This window comes from Trachypithecus francoisi, unplaced genomic scaffold (assembly GCF_009764315.1).
Source record: "Trachypithecus francoisi isolate TF-2019V2 unplaced genomic scaffold, Tfra_2.0 Lachesis_group3, whole genome shotgun sequence".
NCBI classification, from domain to species: domain Eukaryota; kingdom Metazoa; phylum Chordata; class Mammalia; order Primates; family Cercopithecidae; genus Trachypithecus; species Trachypithecus francoisi.
In genome coordinates, this window is record NW_022681468.1 from 122,074,592 (window position 1) to 122,093,305 (window position 18,714).

Consider the following 18,714-nt stretch of genomic DNA (forward strand, 5'->3'; position numbering starts at 1 on the left):
CAAAATCATTACTTCACTTCAAAACTCAACATCAGTCTATATAGCTTCAGAGCAGAGACTAGACAGAGGAGGGGACACATCAGTCCTGTCCTTAGTACCTATTATGTGTAAAACAGTGCTTGGTGCAGGGGAGGATTTGAAAAACAGACAAACAGAACAGACAACAAGGTCCCTGTCCTCATATCTGTGTGGCAAAGAAAGCATAATCATGTAAAATATTAAATAGTACCCCTGGAGGAGACCTCAGCAATATTCTGGTTCCCTCCCTGGAACCCTACAATAATATGTTTTAAACGACAGTATAAAACAATGGCACAATACAATATATGAGACTCGCCAATAGTAATAACTAATATTTTTCAGAACACTTCTTTTTACCAGGACCTTTGTTAAGTGTTTTGAATTATCTCAATAAAAACTCAATACAATCTTATGAGATAGATACATTTATTAAGGACATTTTACATGAGGAAAGGGAGACTGTTTCTGGGAGATCCCAGTCTAGTAAGGATTCACACCAGGCAGTCTGACCCAGAATCACTATTCTGAGAGCTAAAAAGTGGTTTCAGTTCAGCATGGGGTTGGTTTGGGAATGCATGCAGGATCTTGGCAGAGAAGCTCAAGAAACATACCACTGTAAAGAAATTAAAAGAACTCACTACTGTTAGTTTTTTTTATGAATGTTATCTGACAAGGCTATAGCCTCTCATTGCCTCTCCCTGCCCCCAGAGCAATGGGCTTTAGTGAGACAGCCATCCACCAGCCAACATTCCATCGCTTTCCTCAGCTTTCCCATCACTCCAAACCAATGCAGAATTGAAATTTTAAATAGCAACAGCATACAAAGGCAATATACTACCACCTCCACCACCACAACCACCATCACTGCCATATTGGTGGAATACATTTTGTAGGCTGTGAATCAGGAAGGACATGAAAAGTCATTCCTTTGTTGAAAACTCTTTATCTAAGCAACCTGAAGAGAAAGCTCTCTTTAAATGATGGGAGTGGGATGTTGTGCATGCCACCACAGTCCTTGGGTAATGACTGTATGTCATAAATAGGATATGGCATTTCAGAATGTCTTTAAAGCTATTTCCTTTTGTTCAACTAATTTAATTTACCAAATGCTCCTGGGAAAAGGGAGGGGGACCAAGATGCTGACTCCACATTTCCTGAAAAATCAACGTTTTCTTTTTAAACTACTCTAAAGAAATTGCATCTGATGGTTGTCTGCTGGCTCCCTCACACTCTACCTCTGTCAAAATTCTGCCCTAGCAGGTGTGAGAAAGAATAGATGCAGAACTTGAGTGAATACCCACATCTGTTTTTGGAAAAAGAGAACAGAAGCAGCACAGAAGGAAGTAAAAGAGATAATTGCTGGCTTGAACTACAATACATTTTACTTGTGGGCAGAGGGCCAGCTTACAGCAGGCGGAACATGCAGGCCCATCTTATTGGAATTCAGGGGTGGGCCTCCACTCTTGTCCGGAGACAGCTGTAAACCAGCAGCCCATAGCATCACAATCAGGCACTGAGTTTTGTCAAGGAATGCTGATACGTACAGAAGCAACTTTGTCTGCCTCAACTGCACCCCTGCCTGGTGAAATGACAGTCAATCTCTGATTCCAGATGACAAGAACTGGATAAAAACTTAAAACAAATGGCGACCTTTCAAAAGATTAATTTGTTTACCAACAAAATGTTCCCTGTTTGTCATCTGAGATGGGGGTGACCTTCACTTTCCCATATCTAGCCTGAAAGGATGCTGACTATAGTCATCTGTTAACTCCATCTCAGCAATTATTCCCTTTTTTTATTTTTAGTGACAAGAAGGGTTTATTAATTCACTCTGCTTCTTGTTATGGTTTATAAATGCAACAAGCTCATTCTGAATTACTGCAGTGTAACATCAATTTGTTTAAATCTAATTCTGCTACCGTTGCCAAATTATGTTGTGACTGTAATTGTGGCCATATGCATGGGCTTAAAACACAATCATGTTCTGAAATCGCCCTTCTTTCTCCACTCCCACCCCCTGCCCCCACTCCTTACTTCTGGTGCTTCTTCTAATCATTTGACATTAACACAATTGCCTCACTTTCTATTACTTTATCATTTCAGAAATGAATATGCTTTCAGTGAGAGAGAGATTACTATGTACACCCCAAGTGAAACAGTAAAGAATGAAACTATGATTTGTGAAGTGTGGTTGCTACCCAACTAAGTTAGTGGAAAACACTGCATAACATATGACTCATAAAATCTAGAAATCATAATAGTATTAAATTCAACCTCATGAATAAATAAAAGATTCTAAGTTTACATTGCATTATATATTTATTTATTTGGAAAGTGGGAGCAAAGAACTGGTATAATTCTACAGCAACTCGTATCTTGCTAAAAAGAAAAATGTTTTTATGATTCTTTTCTAGGTCATAACAGTTATAATCAGAGTTATTTGTGCAGCAATTCAAAGCAATGTTTGGTTTGGCTATTTTGTTATGCATTCATAATCGTTCTTTTAAAATTCATGTTAACAGATACATGTTTCAAGCCTTTTAAGAAACACTTTTTATTTAAAAGAAATAAATCAAAGTCAAATTTTCTGTAGATCTCTTAATGTGTTATACTATAAACTCGAACTGGAACTAGATGTCAGTGAGGGAATGTGAACAGTACCAGGGATTTCTTCTTGTTTCCACATACCTTTGAGGACCTACTAGAAAAAATGTTAGAAGGCTGTTTGTTACGATTTGGCAGACTGAAGATACTGAAAAAATCACCAGTGAGTCTCACTTTTAATACGTTTTTGGTAAATTGATTTTATATAACAGAGTCACAGGATATAAAATTTTCAAGATAGTTTTGCAATATGAGTATGTGTGTGTGGCAGGGGTTATATGTGTTTTCAATGCACTAAAATCCTTGCATCAGCCTCTTATTATCAGGAGGAATACACCACTTCCTAAGATGGAGAAGATACCAGCTTCTGGGAACAAATAATGGAAACTGGCTACATATTCACATTTGCTCTGTCAAAAATGTCTGAGGTTATTTACAGGCTTTTGACAAGCTGATCAAGTTTCATAAGAAGTAAGGAAACACATGGCTCTCGGCAGCCGAATAATAATCCCCTTTGAGTGTTTGGTTCTAAAATGATTAGCTTTGATGATGCCTTTCTAATTAACTATACATCACAATGCTAGACACATTACTCTACTTTGGGTTAGTGCTTTTGAAATGATTTTTATAAGTGGTAAATCACAACTGCATTTATCCCCAAATGCTTTATATGACTGTTTAAAACCAAATACCTGAACAAACTTCTTTCACAGTGCTTTTTGCACAATGCTTCTGTTTTGTAAATCCAAAATGAAAATACTGTTTTTCAGTTAGTACTACCATACAACTATATCAACACAAAATGATAAGGTCAACTAACTATTTGATCAAAAGGCTGACAGTTTGAAAAAAATATACATAATGTACATCCAATTTTAAGTTGCTCTGCTGTGGATTTTTATGGCATCAAGTTTGATGGAAAAAGGAGATTTAATACAGTAAATGAACATCTATTAGCTATATGTCATAAAAGGCAAAGTGTTTTCCCAAATTCTCTTTGCTCAAAGTATATAGATACAACATCCAAGGCATTCATTCTATTTGGAAATTGGAAAAATATATAATTAATGACTAAGAATCTGTCCCAAGTTTTGTATATAATTTTGAAATCTCTATTTACTTAAGTCTGAATCTTCATTCAGATTCATAAAGCAAAGCATAATCCTTTTTAAATCTAGAGGTATGCCTTTTAAAACTCCAGTACTCATCAGAAAAAGTTCGCATGAAACACAACAGTTGCCTCGGGCTACAAAGCCTCAGTACTCCTCCAGCTAAGCCAATATTAATTCTAGATTGAAGAGGAAAACCAACAACAACAAAAGAGAAATCTGCTTCTGTCTGTGTTGCCAGAGAAATAATATTTGTATTTCAAGAGCTTTGGGCTCATGGGAAGCAGATAAAAACCCTTTCACATTATTCACAGTGACATTTTAAATAAAGTTTCAGCAGGAATAAAAATACCTAACTTTCTGGTTATTTCTTAGGCTATAAAAGTATTTGTAAGATAAAGTGCTCTTAAACCAAACCTGTTAGAATAACATAAAGCACATATAAAGAAACTGAAAATACATTTCAGGGTTACATGAATGAAGTAGGCAGTTGAAAATGTCTATGTAGGAAATTTGGAAGATTAATCTAAGAGACTATTATGCTAGTTAGAAATGGCTTTGCAATTTAATTCTAACATTAATCTTGTTTTTAGTTTTGATTTCACCAAGTCATACATTTAAGAGCTTTTGAGAGAAGCCAAAGGTTAAAAATGTATTTACAAAAATAGAGATGTTACCTCAGTAATTGTTTTCAGTGTTAGAAATGATCTCAAATTAAATAATTTCCCAGTTAAAATGAAGCACTACTCTTAATTCTCCTAAGAAAACTCCACAACATGGAAAGAGTACAATCCTTGCTTTAGGACAAGGTAGCATCTAGTCAATGGCAAAAATAGGCATCAACTCTGAGATCTCTTACTGCAAATCTACCTTTGATTCTTTTTCCCTCTCATTATTTTGCTGACATAAAGGATTTGTCCCTGCTTACCTCAGCTTTAGAATAATATTCTCAAATATTTGTACATTATGAGAGTATACACAAGTGAAGAGGATTCTGTGCTGTTGTTTTATTTTGATTTTTCTAGTGCTAAGCCTACTATCAAAGAAATACAATATTTAAAATTTCTCTATTAATTCTTTTTGCTGGTAAATTATTTCCTCATTAAAATTATGGTACTAGATTATTTAGGAATATCAAATAAAATAGAGAAATCTGAATGAGCTAAAGACTCATTTTTAAAGACTCATTAAAGAATGAGTCTTTAAAATAGGCTTACATTTTCTTAATCATTGCTAATTATAAACAGAATGAGAGCCACTCCATCTCCAAAAAATTCCAAAGACAAAAGGATCACAATCTTTACTTAATATCTACATTACATCTTACACTACTAATAAATGACTTTTATTTCTTAAAAAATAAGAGCTCATTAAACCAACTTATTACTTACACATGCTTTTCTCTGATTAATATATGGCAAACTGATTCCATAGTTCACATTTACAGCAGCTCTGTGGTGGATGTTTTCAGGATCCTGCATGATTTTTACATTCAACCCTATCTTTTGCTGAAACAAAGAAACAATGAAACTTTCATGCTGGATGAACAAAAATGCTTACTAACATTTTATATCCTCAAAGGAGTTTAAAGTTCTTTGGAAATAATTATTTTAATGAAATTCTCACTGAAAAAAATATATTTGGATCTTTTATTTAGGCTGCTAATCAATCAGTCCCTTTTATTCACAGAAAAGGAACTTTCTATAGGTTTTCCTTCGTGTATCCCATTGCTCCCACAAATACATCCTCAGACACATTTTCTCAAAAATAACGCTGGAAGCCAACCAAGGTGGGCAAAGGACTAGATAGAATACCTGGTCTTAATTTATTTTTAGCTTTCCAGGTCAAGGATTTTGCCAATGAAATCTATACCACAAATACACAGGCAGAGGGCTCCCTTGGTCTGTTAATGTGGCCACTTTCCTCTAGGGACATTTACAGGTAAATCTCAATTTGGGCCTGGTAAATTTACAACAAATTTATCTACTCCTTCACAGAGATTCTGTTATCTGCAAGAATAATTTATGCTTTCATTAGGAAAAATATAAAAGCCTCTTGTTTGAACCACTTACTCCTCATTTTAAATAATTCAAATTAGTTATCATTGACATGCTTAAAAATAAACCATGAGAGTGGGTCACATAGTGGTGGTGGGAAGGGGCACTAGATAGTTGTCAGGACCCCTAGGTGCCAGCTCTCCTCTCGACTGCTCTGTGTGACCTTGGGTAAGTCACTTCACTTCTATGGAAGTCAGTTTCTTTATTTGCAAAATGCATGTTAGACTTGATGGTCTCTTGAGGAACCATGCCCGAGCTTTGGGATTCTATGATTTTAGGCTAAAAGATAATTTCGCACGTAGGGAATATGGTATTACTAATAATTTCTAGTCTTTTTGTGATTTTTAAAATTGTAATACAATGCATATACCATAAAATTCACCCCTTTAAAGTGTACAATTCAGTGGTTTTCAGTATATTCCTACAACCATCGCCACTATCTAATTCCAGAACATGTGCATCACTCCAAAATGAGACCTCATACCCATTAGCAATTGCTCCCCATTCCCTCCTCCCACTAGTTCCAGGCAACCAGTAATCTACTTTCTGTCTCTACTGATGTATATCTATTCTGGACATTTCATAAAAATGGAGTCAAAATATGTAGGCTTGTAGGCTTTGTAACTTTTTAAAAAGGAGGTTAGAAGTACCGTGAGCAACTTAACTGTTTTCCTTTCAATTAAGTGTCTTAGTTTTGAGGGTGATCTGATGCAGTTGTTAAAATGGTTGTAGGAATCAGACAGATTTGTTCATGATCCAGCTATTTCTTTGACATAAGCATTCATAAAGGGTCTGTGCCTAAGGTCAAAGTGAAGAAGAAGGCTACAAAAATATCTACAGAATGTATGCTAGATAAGCATAGATACGTCTAGGTAAGGTCTTTCTTAACAGATATTCCAAATCTTCCTTTTACTTTTTAATAGCATGTTTGTTGTTGTTGTTTTGAGACGGAGTCTCGCTCTGTCACCCAGGCTGTAGTGCAGGGACACAATCTTGGTTCACTGCAACCTCCGCCTCCCAGGTTCACGTGATTCTCCTGCCTCAGCCTCCTGAGTAGCTGTGATTACAGGTACGAGCTACCACACCTGGCTAATTTTTGTATTTTTAGCAGGGACAGGGTTTCACCATGTTGATCAGGCTGGTCTCGAACTCCTGACCTCATGATCCACCTGCCTCAGCCTCCCAAAGTGCTGGGATTACAGGTGTGAGCCACCGTACCCGACCAATAGCATTTCTTAAACCAAATCTCCAAATAACTGCCCTCAACCGTCGACTTTATTTAATCTGGGCAAGGATACAGGATTCAAACAAGGCATGTCTATTTCCTTCTCCTTGAAGTACACGTGGTCACAAAAGTAATGTCATACCTAATTATAAATGGCTTTTCTTCTGTGGGTAACACAGCACTACTCCAGGGTTTTTGCATGGAAGCAGATTGCCTCTTCTATTGAAATTAATACCTGAACCTAATATTTTCCTTCTTAAACGTTCAGAATAATTTCTATTCTACCAAGGATTGGGAAATTGCTAATATGTATTATATTGACTGGATCTGGGTTTTTGTAATTAGGGTATTTTTTAAATGTGTGTATTCTGGATACAGAATTGATGGTAATAGCTTCATCTATCATATCTAAGCTGTTAGAACTTTTAAATTATAGGATTATTTGCTCAGTGGGCCATAACAGTTTTCTTAGTTTTATCATGCTCCATCAAGTTTGTGTGGTTATAGGTCTGGTATAGGGAGGAAATGGCCAAATACAGAATCACTGTTAAAACTGGCCTTAAAATCCTGTAGTGTTCTGCTTATTGTTAAATTCTGTAGTACTAGACACAGTTATTTCCGAAAAGAGATCAGTATGTAAATAGAAATCCAACAGAAATGATAGATGTACTATCAATTCTTTATTGTTGGGTTCTAAAGCAATGATTTGAGGTTAAAAGATAATTTAAAAATATTAATATTCTCATATTTACTAATTTGGTACCAATGCTTGTGTATACCAAAATAGTAATATGTAGCACACATGATTTAATTGCTCTTTTCAAAAACACTTAAAAGGCATCTATATTTAAAGAATATTAACATAATCATACGGGCATGGTGGCTCATTCCTGTAATCCCAGCACTTTGGGAGGCCGAGGTGGGTGGATCATTTGAGGCCAGGAGTTCGAGACCAGTCTGGCCAATGTGGTGAAACCTGTTTCTACCAAAAATACAAAAATTAGCCAGGCATGGTGGCGGGCGCCTGTAGTCCCAGCTACTTGAGAGGCTGAGGCATGAGAATTGCTTGAACCCAGGAGGTGGAGGTTGCAGTGAGTTGAGATCATGCCCTGCACTCTAGCCTGGGCAACAGAGTGAGGCTCAGTCTCATAAAAAAAAAAAAAAAAAAAAAAAATTAACATAACAATGTTTCACTGAAATTCACTACCAAATACATTCAAAACCTAAATTTGTCTTACAAACCATCTATCGTGATATATGGGAAAATACTTACAAACATATGCTGTATTATGAGACCTAATGATAAGGTTTTCAAGAAAATCAATTATAGACTTCAAAAACAAAAATAAAATTAATCATTCCATTAAGCAGGAAAGTATGCTCTGGAAGATGATCATTTTTTATCAACAGTAAGATAAATATCAGAAATAATTTCAGAAAATTTTAGTAAATTGGTCAAGAAAAGATATCAATTTATGTAATCTATCTTGAGTCACTAAACAATCTAAACTTTGTATTCTCTCCTTTTGATGGTAATTATAAGCAGATATATCAAATGTGACTCTCATTTAGACTTTGGTTTGTAAGAACAAAAGTTATTATCAGAGCCAATTACTGTTTTACCTACATGGCTGCACAGAAGCAGGGAGCTCAATTTTCATCTCATCAGTGATTTTGTGGTATTTATTTTATTACTATGCCCACAAAGCTATATAAGAAGGAAATAGCTTATGCTATTAAAACTAGGGTTGGAATATAGGAGGCTAAGGTTTCTTTTAGAAGAACTTCTGAATTAAAAACACTAGGCAGCGTGTAATGCCAGCTCCCCAGACATGGGTAGACCATAAAATGACACACATCTGAGCAGTAGATCCCACACAGAGTAATCAAAATTGAAATGCTTCACAAACAAAAGTTGAGAGAGGCTATTTACTAAGTTACAGTATTATCAACAGTGTTTGCTGCAAGTAATGTCTTCTTAAGTAGATATTGCTTAATATCATATTCCCACTGGTTAAAGACAGCTGCTGTTTAGTCTCAAAAGCAGAGAAAAGAAAAATACAAAGAATTTAGTCACCTTTAACACTCATTCTTTCAATCACTGTCTCATGTAATACAAAGAACAATAGACGTCAAGTCCTGATTTGAGCTGTGTGATCCAGATTTCTCATTTGTAAAACTGGGTAGTAACACTTAGCTTCATAGGGTTGTTTGTGAAGTTCAAATGACTAATGTACGGTTAAGTATCTTATAAATTATAAAGTACTATTCTGGAGCCAATGTGAAAGAGGCTCCCACTGGGCCCAAAATAACGATTACAATCGATTGAAACACTTCAAACATATAAAAATCCATGAGTTCTTAATAATATTCTCTTCCCCTCAAAAACCTAGTTGATAAAATTGATAAATTAACCTAAAAATTGATAAAATAAAAAAAGTAATTAAGCAAAAAGTAAGTAATTAAAACTGGTTTTCAGAGTCACTAAAGAGTTGCTAAAGAAAACTTCCTCACAGAGGCTAAAAAAATTCAAAGGAATGATAGAATTCTAAAAATCACTACTTTGTAATTCCTAATGAAATAATGTATTAAAGCAAATATCAATGGTTGCTAATATCATTAAGTGAAAAGTTGCAGAGAATTTTATAAAAGACAAATTCAGCTGATAATTCTTGGACTCATCGATCAGTCTTAATATTATTAAAAGACGGCCGGGCGCGGTGGCTCAAGCCTGTAATCCCAGCACTCTGGGAGGCCAAGACGGGCGGATCACAAGGTCAGGAGATCGAGACCATCCTGGCTAACACGGTGAAACCCCGTCTCTACTAAAAATACAAAAACTAGCCGGGCCAGGTGGCGGGCGCCTGTAGTCCCAGCTACTCGGGAGGCTGAGGCAGGAGAATGGCGTAAACCCGGGAGGCGGAGCTTGCAGTGAGCTGAGATCTGGCCACTGCACTCCAGTCTGGGCGACAGAGCGAGACTCCGTCTCAAAAAAAAAAAAAAAAAAAAAAAAAAAAATTATTAAAAGACAAAAAAGAAATTGCCTCTTGATATGCTATAAAAGAAAATACACAGGCACTGGGTATAGCACCATTGTACAATATAAAGTATTCCTGCCAAAAAGACAGAATCTGAATACAATCAAGCTTCTAGATAAAACTACCAATTTACAAGAGATACTAGGGACAGAGGAACATGTAAAATGGCACCACGGGATTGCAATCAGATAAATCCAGACTGTGAGAAGAACCTATATGACAAATGACCTGGTTTCTTCAACAAATAATTGACATTAAAATTTTTTTATTTTTAATTTTTGTGGATACATTGTAGGTATATATATTTATGGGGTATATGAGCTATTTTGATACAAGCATATAATGAGTAATAATTACATCAGGATAAACAGCTATCACCTCAAGCATTTATCCTTTCTTTGTATTACAAACAATCCAGTTATACGCTTTTATTTTTAAATGTACAATAAATTATTGTTGAATATAACAGAGTGACCAGCCAGTGTCACCTTCTTTTGATATACTAGATCTTATTCATTCTATTTAACTATATTTTTGTGCTCATTAACTATCCCCACTTCTCCCCAAGCCCCACACTACACTCCCCAGCCTCTGGTAACTATCCTTCTACTCTCTATCTCAGTGAATTCAATTGTTTTAATTTTTAGCTCCCACAAATAAGTGAGAACATGTGAATCCTGCCCTTCTATGCCTGGCTTATTTCACTTAACATAATGATCTCCAGTTCTATCCATGTTGTTGCAAATGACAGGATCTCATTTTTTTTTTTTTGGCTGAATATATTCCATTGTGTGTAAGTGCCACATTTTCTTTATCCATTCATCTGTTGACAGACACTTAGGTTGCTTCCAAATCTTGGCTAGTGGGAATAGTGCTACAATAAACATGGGAGTGCAGGTATCTCTTTTGATACACTGATTTCCTTTCTTTTGGAAATGGGATTGTTGGATCATATGGGAGCTTTATTTTTAGTTTGCTGTTGTTGCTGTTTGAGACAGATTATTGCTCTGTCACCCAGCCTGGAGTACAGTGGCACAATCTCTGCTTACTGCAACCTCTGCCTCCCGGGTTCAAGTGATTCTTGTGCCTCAGTCTCCCAAATAGCTGACATTACAGGCATGCACCACCACACCCAGCTAATTTTTGTATTTTTCAGTAGAGATAGGGTTTCATCATGTTGGCGAGGCTGGTCTTGAACTCCTGGCCTCAAATCATCCGCCCACCTCGGACTCCCAAAGTGCTGGAACTACAGGAGTAAGACACTACGCCCGGCCTATTTTTAGTTTTTTGAGGAACTTCCAAACCGTTCTCTATAGCAGTTGTATTAATTTACATTCCTACCAATAGTGTAGGAGGTTTCTGTTTTCTCCACATACTTGCCAGCATTTGTTATTGCCTGTCCTTAGATAAAAGTCATGTTCGTGGGGAAGATGATATCTCATTGTAGTTTTGATCTGCCTTTCTCTGATGATCAGTGATGCTAAGCCACCTGTTTGTCTTTTGTATATCTTATTTTGAGATATGTCAATTCAGATCTTTTTTTTTTTTTGACCAAGTCTCGCTCTGTTGCCCAGGCTAGGAGTGCAAGTGGCATGATCTCAGCTCACTGCAACCTCCACCTCCCAGGTTCAAGCAGTTTTCCTGCTGCAGCCTCCCAAGTAGCTGGGATTAAAGGCTACAACACCACGCCTGGCTAATTTTTGTACTTTTAGTAGAGATGGGGTTTCACCATATTAGCCAGGCTGATCTGGAACTCCTGACCTCAGATGATCCGCCTGCCTTGGCCTCCCAAAGTGCTAGGATTACAGGTATGAGCCACCATGCCCAGCCTCTTTTGCCCATTTTAAAATCAGATTATTAGTTTTTTTTTCCTAGAGTTGCTTGAGCTCCTGATATATTCTGGTTATTAATTCCTTGTCAGATTGGTAGTTTGCAAATATTTTCTCCCATTCTGTGGGTTGTCTCTTTGTTGATGGTTTCTTTTTGCTGTGCAGAAGCTTTTTAACTTGGTGTGATCCCATTTGTCCATTTTTGCTTTGCTTGCCTGTGCTTGTCGGGTATTACTCAAGAAATCTTTAAATGACATGTTTTAAACGAGGGAAACTGTTTAGATAAAATGAAATACAATTATAATGTGTGGACCTTGTTTGCATCCTGATTCATGCAAACAACTGTAGAATGACAATTTAAAGACAACTGGGGAAAATTGCACATGGACTGGGAATTATACAATATTCGTGAATTGTTGTTAAGTTTTTGGCATAATGGAGGGAAAGATGGACAAGGATGTTTGCAAGAGAGAGACTATGGTGCTGAACCATTAAATCAGTTAGAAGAGATTTAGATTATATACCAGAAAATGCTAATGGGGTCTATTCTCACTAGTTACAGGTGCTAATGGTTATTTTAAAAAATCTTTACCAAATAACATATGATAAAGTGAAATGATACGATGTCTGGGATTTGCTTTCAAAGACTTTGCCAAAAATAGTAGAGGGAATAGATGAAATTAGAATGGAAAAATTATGTTAACTGTAAAAGCTGAGAGATGATTAGATGGATTTTTGTCTCTATTCAAAAATACATTTTCTTAATAAAGTGTCAACTAAAATTAAGGTGTAATTAAAATGTAATGATTCATTATTTTATTATTAATTCAGCTCTAACACTCTATGCTGTATTACCTCCCCTCTTATCTCCCTGTTAAGGCTAGAAGGATCAACAAAGTAGAAGCCCTCCACAATCATAGCATCACTTAACTCCATGCTGCTTCTAAATAGCCCAGCTGCTGCCTAACTGCCTCAGGTTCACAAAACCTAAAGGCTTACCTATTTCTATTGAGATGTTGCCTTCCCGTTTTTCATTCCTACAGGAGTTGAATTGGAGAATAAGAGAAGGGTTAGGGGAGAGAGCTAACATTTATTCAGGTCCCATTTTGTGGCATGCACCAGAACAGGTGGGTGTGGTCATATTCAACTGATTTTAGTCCTAAAAATAACAAGAGGAAGTATATGATATTGTCACTACTTTGCCAATGAGGATAATTGGTTAAGTGACTTCTCAAGGTCACACAATCCGGAAGTGAGGAGACAGGATTTGATTTACGTCTCTGAATCCAAAGCCTTATTTCATCACAACATACTGTCACATTATAAAGAAGTGTTAGGTGACGCACTCTTGATTCAACTTCCTATCATCCTATCAGATCCTTTACCCACTCTAATCCCCACAGGCACTGCTTGGTCCATGCTTCACTGATTATTACATAGACCTCCTTAATAGTCCCTTAGATGGGTCTCTTTACCTCCAACCCATCTTCTGCATGATGGCCTGCCCTTAATCACTGAATCGAATATGTCTCTCACCTTTAAAATCCTCCACCAGTTTCCCTTAGGGTGGCATAGTCTGAACCATTCCTACTTTCCAGCCCCCACTCCTGCCATTCCTTCCTGATAGCTCTGTGCACTTTTCATGCTGAATGACCAATGCCCACATACAACACGCTCTCTCCACCTCTGCAAGTGAGCATGCTGTTCCTTCTTCTGGGAATGTCTTCCTCTTCCCTCTTCAGTGTCTTCTGGTCACACTTTTATTCAAACTTGAATTTCAGTCAGGCCCAAATTACTCTGGGAGGTCTCCTCCAACCTCTATCTCTCCTTCTTTAATTCCAACAAAAGTCATTCATTCATTCATTCATTCAAACATTTCTTGAGAGCCTAGTAGGTGTTAGAAACAGGAAAGATGAAGTCCCTGACCGTGTGGATCTTACATTCTTGAAGGTATGTGAGGAATCAGACCATAAGCACATAAACAGATATAAAATTAATTTCAGATTGCCCTAAATGCTCTAAATAAGATACACTAGGATAATGAGTTAGAGAATAAGAGAAAATTACCTTAGATATTATGGTCAAGAACAGCCTCTATGAGGAGACAACAATTAGACTTAAGACCAGAGTGATGAAACTGAGCTAGTTATGCAGAGATCTCTAAATGACTGAGGAGTGAGAAACTGATGATTTGTGAGAGGAAATAACTGTAGAAACTAAGGCCTTAATAAGAGGCTGGCCTTAATAGGAGCGGGACACTTCCATTATGATTAGAGAGAAGGCACAGAAAGTACATCTCAACCTAAAAAGGCTGATGTATTTGGTTAGGATTCATTTGTCTATATGTGACCAGAAACGGGAAGAATATTGTTTAAATAGGACAGAATTCAGTCCTCTCATGTACCTGAAGTCCAGAGGTAGGTTGTTCAGGGTTGATTTGGAAGTCATAAAATTGTTAGGAATCAGACCCCTTCTAGCTCAGTACTCTTCTATCCCAGTATGCGGACCTACTCTTCCTGTCTAAGATGGCTGCTAGATAGAGTTCCAGCATCATAGTTTCATCCCATGTAGCAAAAGAGAGGAGGGAGAAGAAAAGGATCAAAGGGCACAACCCAGCTCTATCTTTTTAGAACATTTCCTGAAAGCTACCCATAATACTCCCCCTTACATTTCATTAGCCAGTACTTGGCCATATAGCTACAATCAATTAAAAAGGAAGCTGGAAAATATGGTCTTTACATGGGACAGCCATATTTCTAGCTAAAAAGATCAAGGGCATTATTACAAAGAAAGAGGGAGAGGAATACTGGGGATACTAGCAGACTCTGACACAAAAAATGAGGTGGGTGAGTATGAAGGGAGATCATCAGCTGAAAGTAAGGGGAGACAAGGGTGCTGGAGGTATGAAGAGAGAGGAGAAAGTTTAAAATAGCCGTCTCAAGGGATGAGAAAGTGATTCTGCTACAGAAAAGTGATAGCACATATAGGTTGAGTTTAGTGCCCACCAGAAATTTGGGGTCATAAAATTAAAGTCAGACCACTAAGCACCATTGTGAGATGTACTACAGCTATATTTAGCTTCTCAGATGCAAACAGAGCAGTTCGTTAGGTTTAACCAGACTTGTGTTTTGTCTCCCAGGCATGATGGAGGGAAAGATGGACAAGGACGTTTGCAAGGGAGAGACCATGGTGCTGAACCACTGAATCAGTCCGAAGAGATCTGACATTATGAAACAAAAAGCCCTTCTGGGGTCTATTCTCACACGGCAGAGGTAGTCAATTGCTAGCATTAGTTCAGCTGCTCAGAGAAGCCATTGGGGGCCCAGTTCCTTTCTCTCTTTCTGCTCTACAATCATCAGGGTGTTGCCTTTTGTCCATGCTTGTCATCCCATGGTTGCAAGATGATTGCTGCAGCTCCAGATGTCATATCTGTGTTTAAGGAAGGAAGAAAGGAGAAAGGGAAATAGGGGCAAAGGAACATGCCAGCTGTGACTATCCCTGTTATTAGAAAAGCAAAATATTCCCTGGAACCAACCCCCAGTAGACTGCTGCTCGGTACTAACTGGACAGAACTGGGACACGTGGAAATATTTTAAGGCAGGCTCAGAAATGAGGAATCTTATTCCTTATGACATAATGCCACCCTAAGTAAAATCAGTTCTGTTAGTAATATAGGTGAGGAAATAGATATTCGGCAGAGAAGTAACAATTTCTGCCAAAACCATGGCATCTAATCTAGCTGAGAAGGAAAAGACAATAAGACAAAAGTGATAAATAGTGAAATAATGAGAGGTCAATGGGTTGAAGGTCCTCATAGTGTTGAAGAATTGTTGGAAGAACATACTATATGTGAGCTGGCAGTCTAGGATGCAGAGGTCATACTGCTGTTCTTGAAAAAGATTTTCAACATGATGCACTTAATGGTTACATCAAAGCCCAGGCATTAGGCATACCCTCTGGCTCTACAAGAGCATGTTTTCCAAAACTCTATTATAGCATTCACTACTCTGTCTGTAGGGGACCTTTCAAATTGCAAGTCATATTCTCTAGTGTAAGCCTCCAATAACTTTCGCTCTCACGCGGTAATATCCAAAGTCTCACAATGGTCTACAAGATCTGGCCCCTCCTACTTTTCCCACTTCACTCTCCCTTGCACCCTCCTCTTCTTTGCTACTCACACTCATAATTTAGGGTCTTTCTTCTGTCTAGATGCATGTCCTCCAAGGAGGCACATGACTTGCTCCTTCAGAGCCATCAAATATGTGCTCACATGTCACCTTACAAGTTAGACCATCCCAGTGCTCCCTATGTTCCTTTCCCAGCTTTTCTCTCACCAACTAACGTGTTATTCACTCTGGCCTTCCATATGCATGGGTTCTGCATCCATGGATTCAATCAACAGTGAATTCAAAATATTTTTTAAAAAATATATCTGTACCAAACATACACAGACTCTTTCTTGTCATTATTTTCTAAACAATAGAGTATAAAAACTATTTACATAGCATTTACATGGTATTAAGTATTATAAATAATCTAGAGTTTAAAGTGTACAGGAGGATGTGCATAGACTATATGCAAATATTACACTATTTTATATCAGGGTTTTGAGCATACACAGATTTTAGTATTCAAGGGAGATCATGGAACCAATCCCCCATGGGTAGTGAGGGACAACTGGATGTTTACTTTTCAAATTGTTTTTTGTTTTCCTAATCACTACTCAACCCCAATTAGAATGTAAGCTCCATGAGAGCAGAGAAATTTGGCTGATGCCTAAAATAGGGCCCAACATGTATTAGGTACATAGTAGAGGTTGATTAGTACTTATCAACAAATAAGAACAATAACTAACACTTATACAGCACTCACTGTACAACAGATACTACTGTTAAACTGATTTTGCAGATGAGGAATTGAGGCGTGGAGAGGTTAAGTGACTTGCCCAAGTATAGCTAATAAGTGATAGAGCCAGGATGTTAACCCATAGTTCTAACCACTATGCTGCCATCTACTAAGAGCCTACTCCAGGCTAGGCACTGTTTAGACACTGGTTACAGCAATGAACTAAACAGAGTCCCTCTGCTTTAGAAATAAAATAATCAGATGCAATGGATAACAGATCCAGGATTGGATAAGAGAAGAGTAAAAGTCATTTGGGAAATAACTCGGGCAATCTAAATATGAACTGGAAATTTATTATATTCAAGAATTATTGTTGATTTTATTAGGTGAGATAAAGATACTGTGAGTGAAAGAGAAACAGTTCATTTTTGAAGACTCATGTTAAAAGCATTAAGGGGTGAAATGTCATTAGGTTTTTATTTTATTTTAAAACACTTCAATAAAAATAGATGAAGCAAAAATGGTAAAGGTTAATAACTGCTCAATCTAAGTGATGGAGAAGTGGTTATTTATGTTATTTTTTCGTATTGTTTTAGTCTGTTTGGGCTGCTATAATGAAGCTTGGGAGCTGGCTTACCCCTGTAATCCCAGCATTTTGGGAGGCCAAGGCAGGAGGATCACTTGAGCACAGAAGTTTGAGACCAACCTGGGCAACATAGCAAAACCTTGCTACTACTAAAAATTTTAAAATTAGCCAGGTGTGGTGGCATGCACCTCTAGTCCCAGTCTCAGCTACTTGGGAGGCTGAGGCAGGAGGACTGCTTGAGCCCAGGAGATGGCGGCTGCATGATAAGCCATGATTGTATACTGCATTCTAGCTGGGGCAATAGAGCAATACCCTGTCTCAAAAAAAGAGTCTGGATGGTTTATAAACAACAACATTTATTTCTTACAGTTCTGGAGGCTGGGAAGTTCAAGATCAAGACACTGGTAGATTCAGTGTTTGGTGAGGGTCTGCTTCTGGTTCATAGATGGCCATCTTTTCACTGTGACTGCCTATGGAAGAGGGGCCAAGGAAGCTTCCTAGGGCCTCTTTTATAAGAGCACTAATCACCCTCATGAGGACTTCACTCTCATGAGCTAAGCACTTCCCAAAGTCCATACCTCAAAATGCCATCACACTGTGCATTAGGATTTATTTAATAACATGAATTTTGGGGGACATACACACACATTCAGTCTATAGAAGGTATATTTGAATATTTTCATATAAAAAGGGTTTTTAGAAGCCATGGAAAAGGAAACAAATACTTTCAAAAAGTTGCTGCTCTTATGAAGCTTACATTCTAATGAGAGGGCAGAACTCACAGTGGATCCTTGTAGGCATTCTCTTCTCTCCAATCTATTCTATACAATCCAACTTGCCATCTCATCAGCAAAATGTTTATCCTGATAGAGGTATAACTTACAGCGAAAATTTGTGAAGGAACCCTTGCCTGCTCTGACATTTTCAGTTTTTGATCTTTTACCATATTATGCCTCATAATGTCAAAAATCCTCAAAACTTTAGCTTGGGTGAAATTTTGAAAATCGCCTTTCTTAATGAGATCAAAATTCACAAAATTAAAGATTCTTCCCAGGTTAGACACAAACGTATATTGCTGTATCATACTAGAGCACAATATTTTTTTTAATGTTTGATTGTTGAGGCATCCATTTTAAGGAACTTGGGGTGAGCTGGTGTTTATCCTGGGTAGCATCAGATGACTGCTGAAGTCCTTTCAAAATTGAGATTCCAGGAGAGTCTAGTATTAGGTTAATAATCATAATAATACCCCAAATTGAGTACTTTCCCATGTGCCAGGTATTGTGCTATTTGGGAAACTATGCATTTATTCCAATTTTTGGAACCTGTCTTTTAGACTGCCTACATCACATTCTTTGGAATGGCTTTACCCTTTTGCTTTTGCCCAGAATTATTCTGAG

At 37.4% G+C, this 18,714-nt stretch overlaps 1 protein-coding gene across 8 annotated transcripts in view; it reads right to left on the minus strand.

The window, feature by feature from the left end:
• The window catches only part of IQCH (IQ motif containing H), a 256,264-nt gene that overhangs the window by 196,622 nt on the left and 40,928 nt on the right, over positions 1 to 18,714 (minus strand). For 7 of the 8 annotated variants that reach the window (XM_033189642.1, XM_033189645.1, XM_033189641.1 and 4 more), the window contains exon 5: positions 5,126 to 5,242. In XM_033189642.1, coding sequence (XP_033045533.1) covers positions 5,126 to 5,242 — 117 coding nt within the window. Of the gene's footprint in view, positions 1 to 2,321; positions 2,723 to 5,125; positions 5,243 to 18,714 lie in introns of those variants that run through there. The other variant, XM_033189649.1, reaches the window with a different exon arrangement.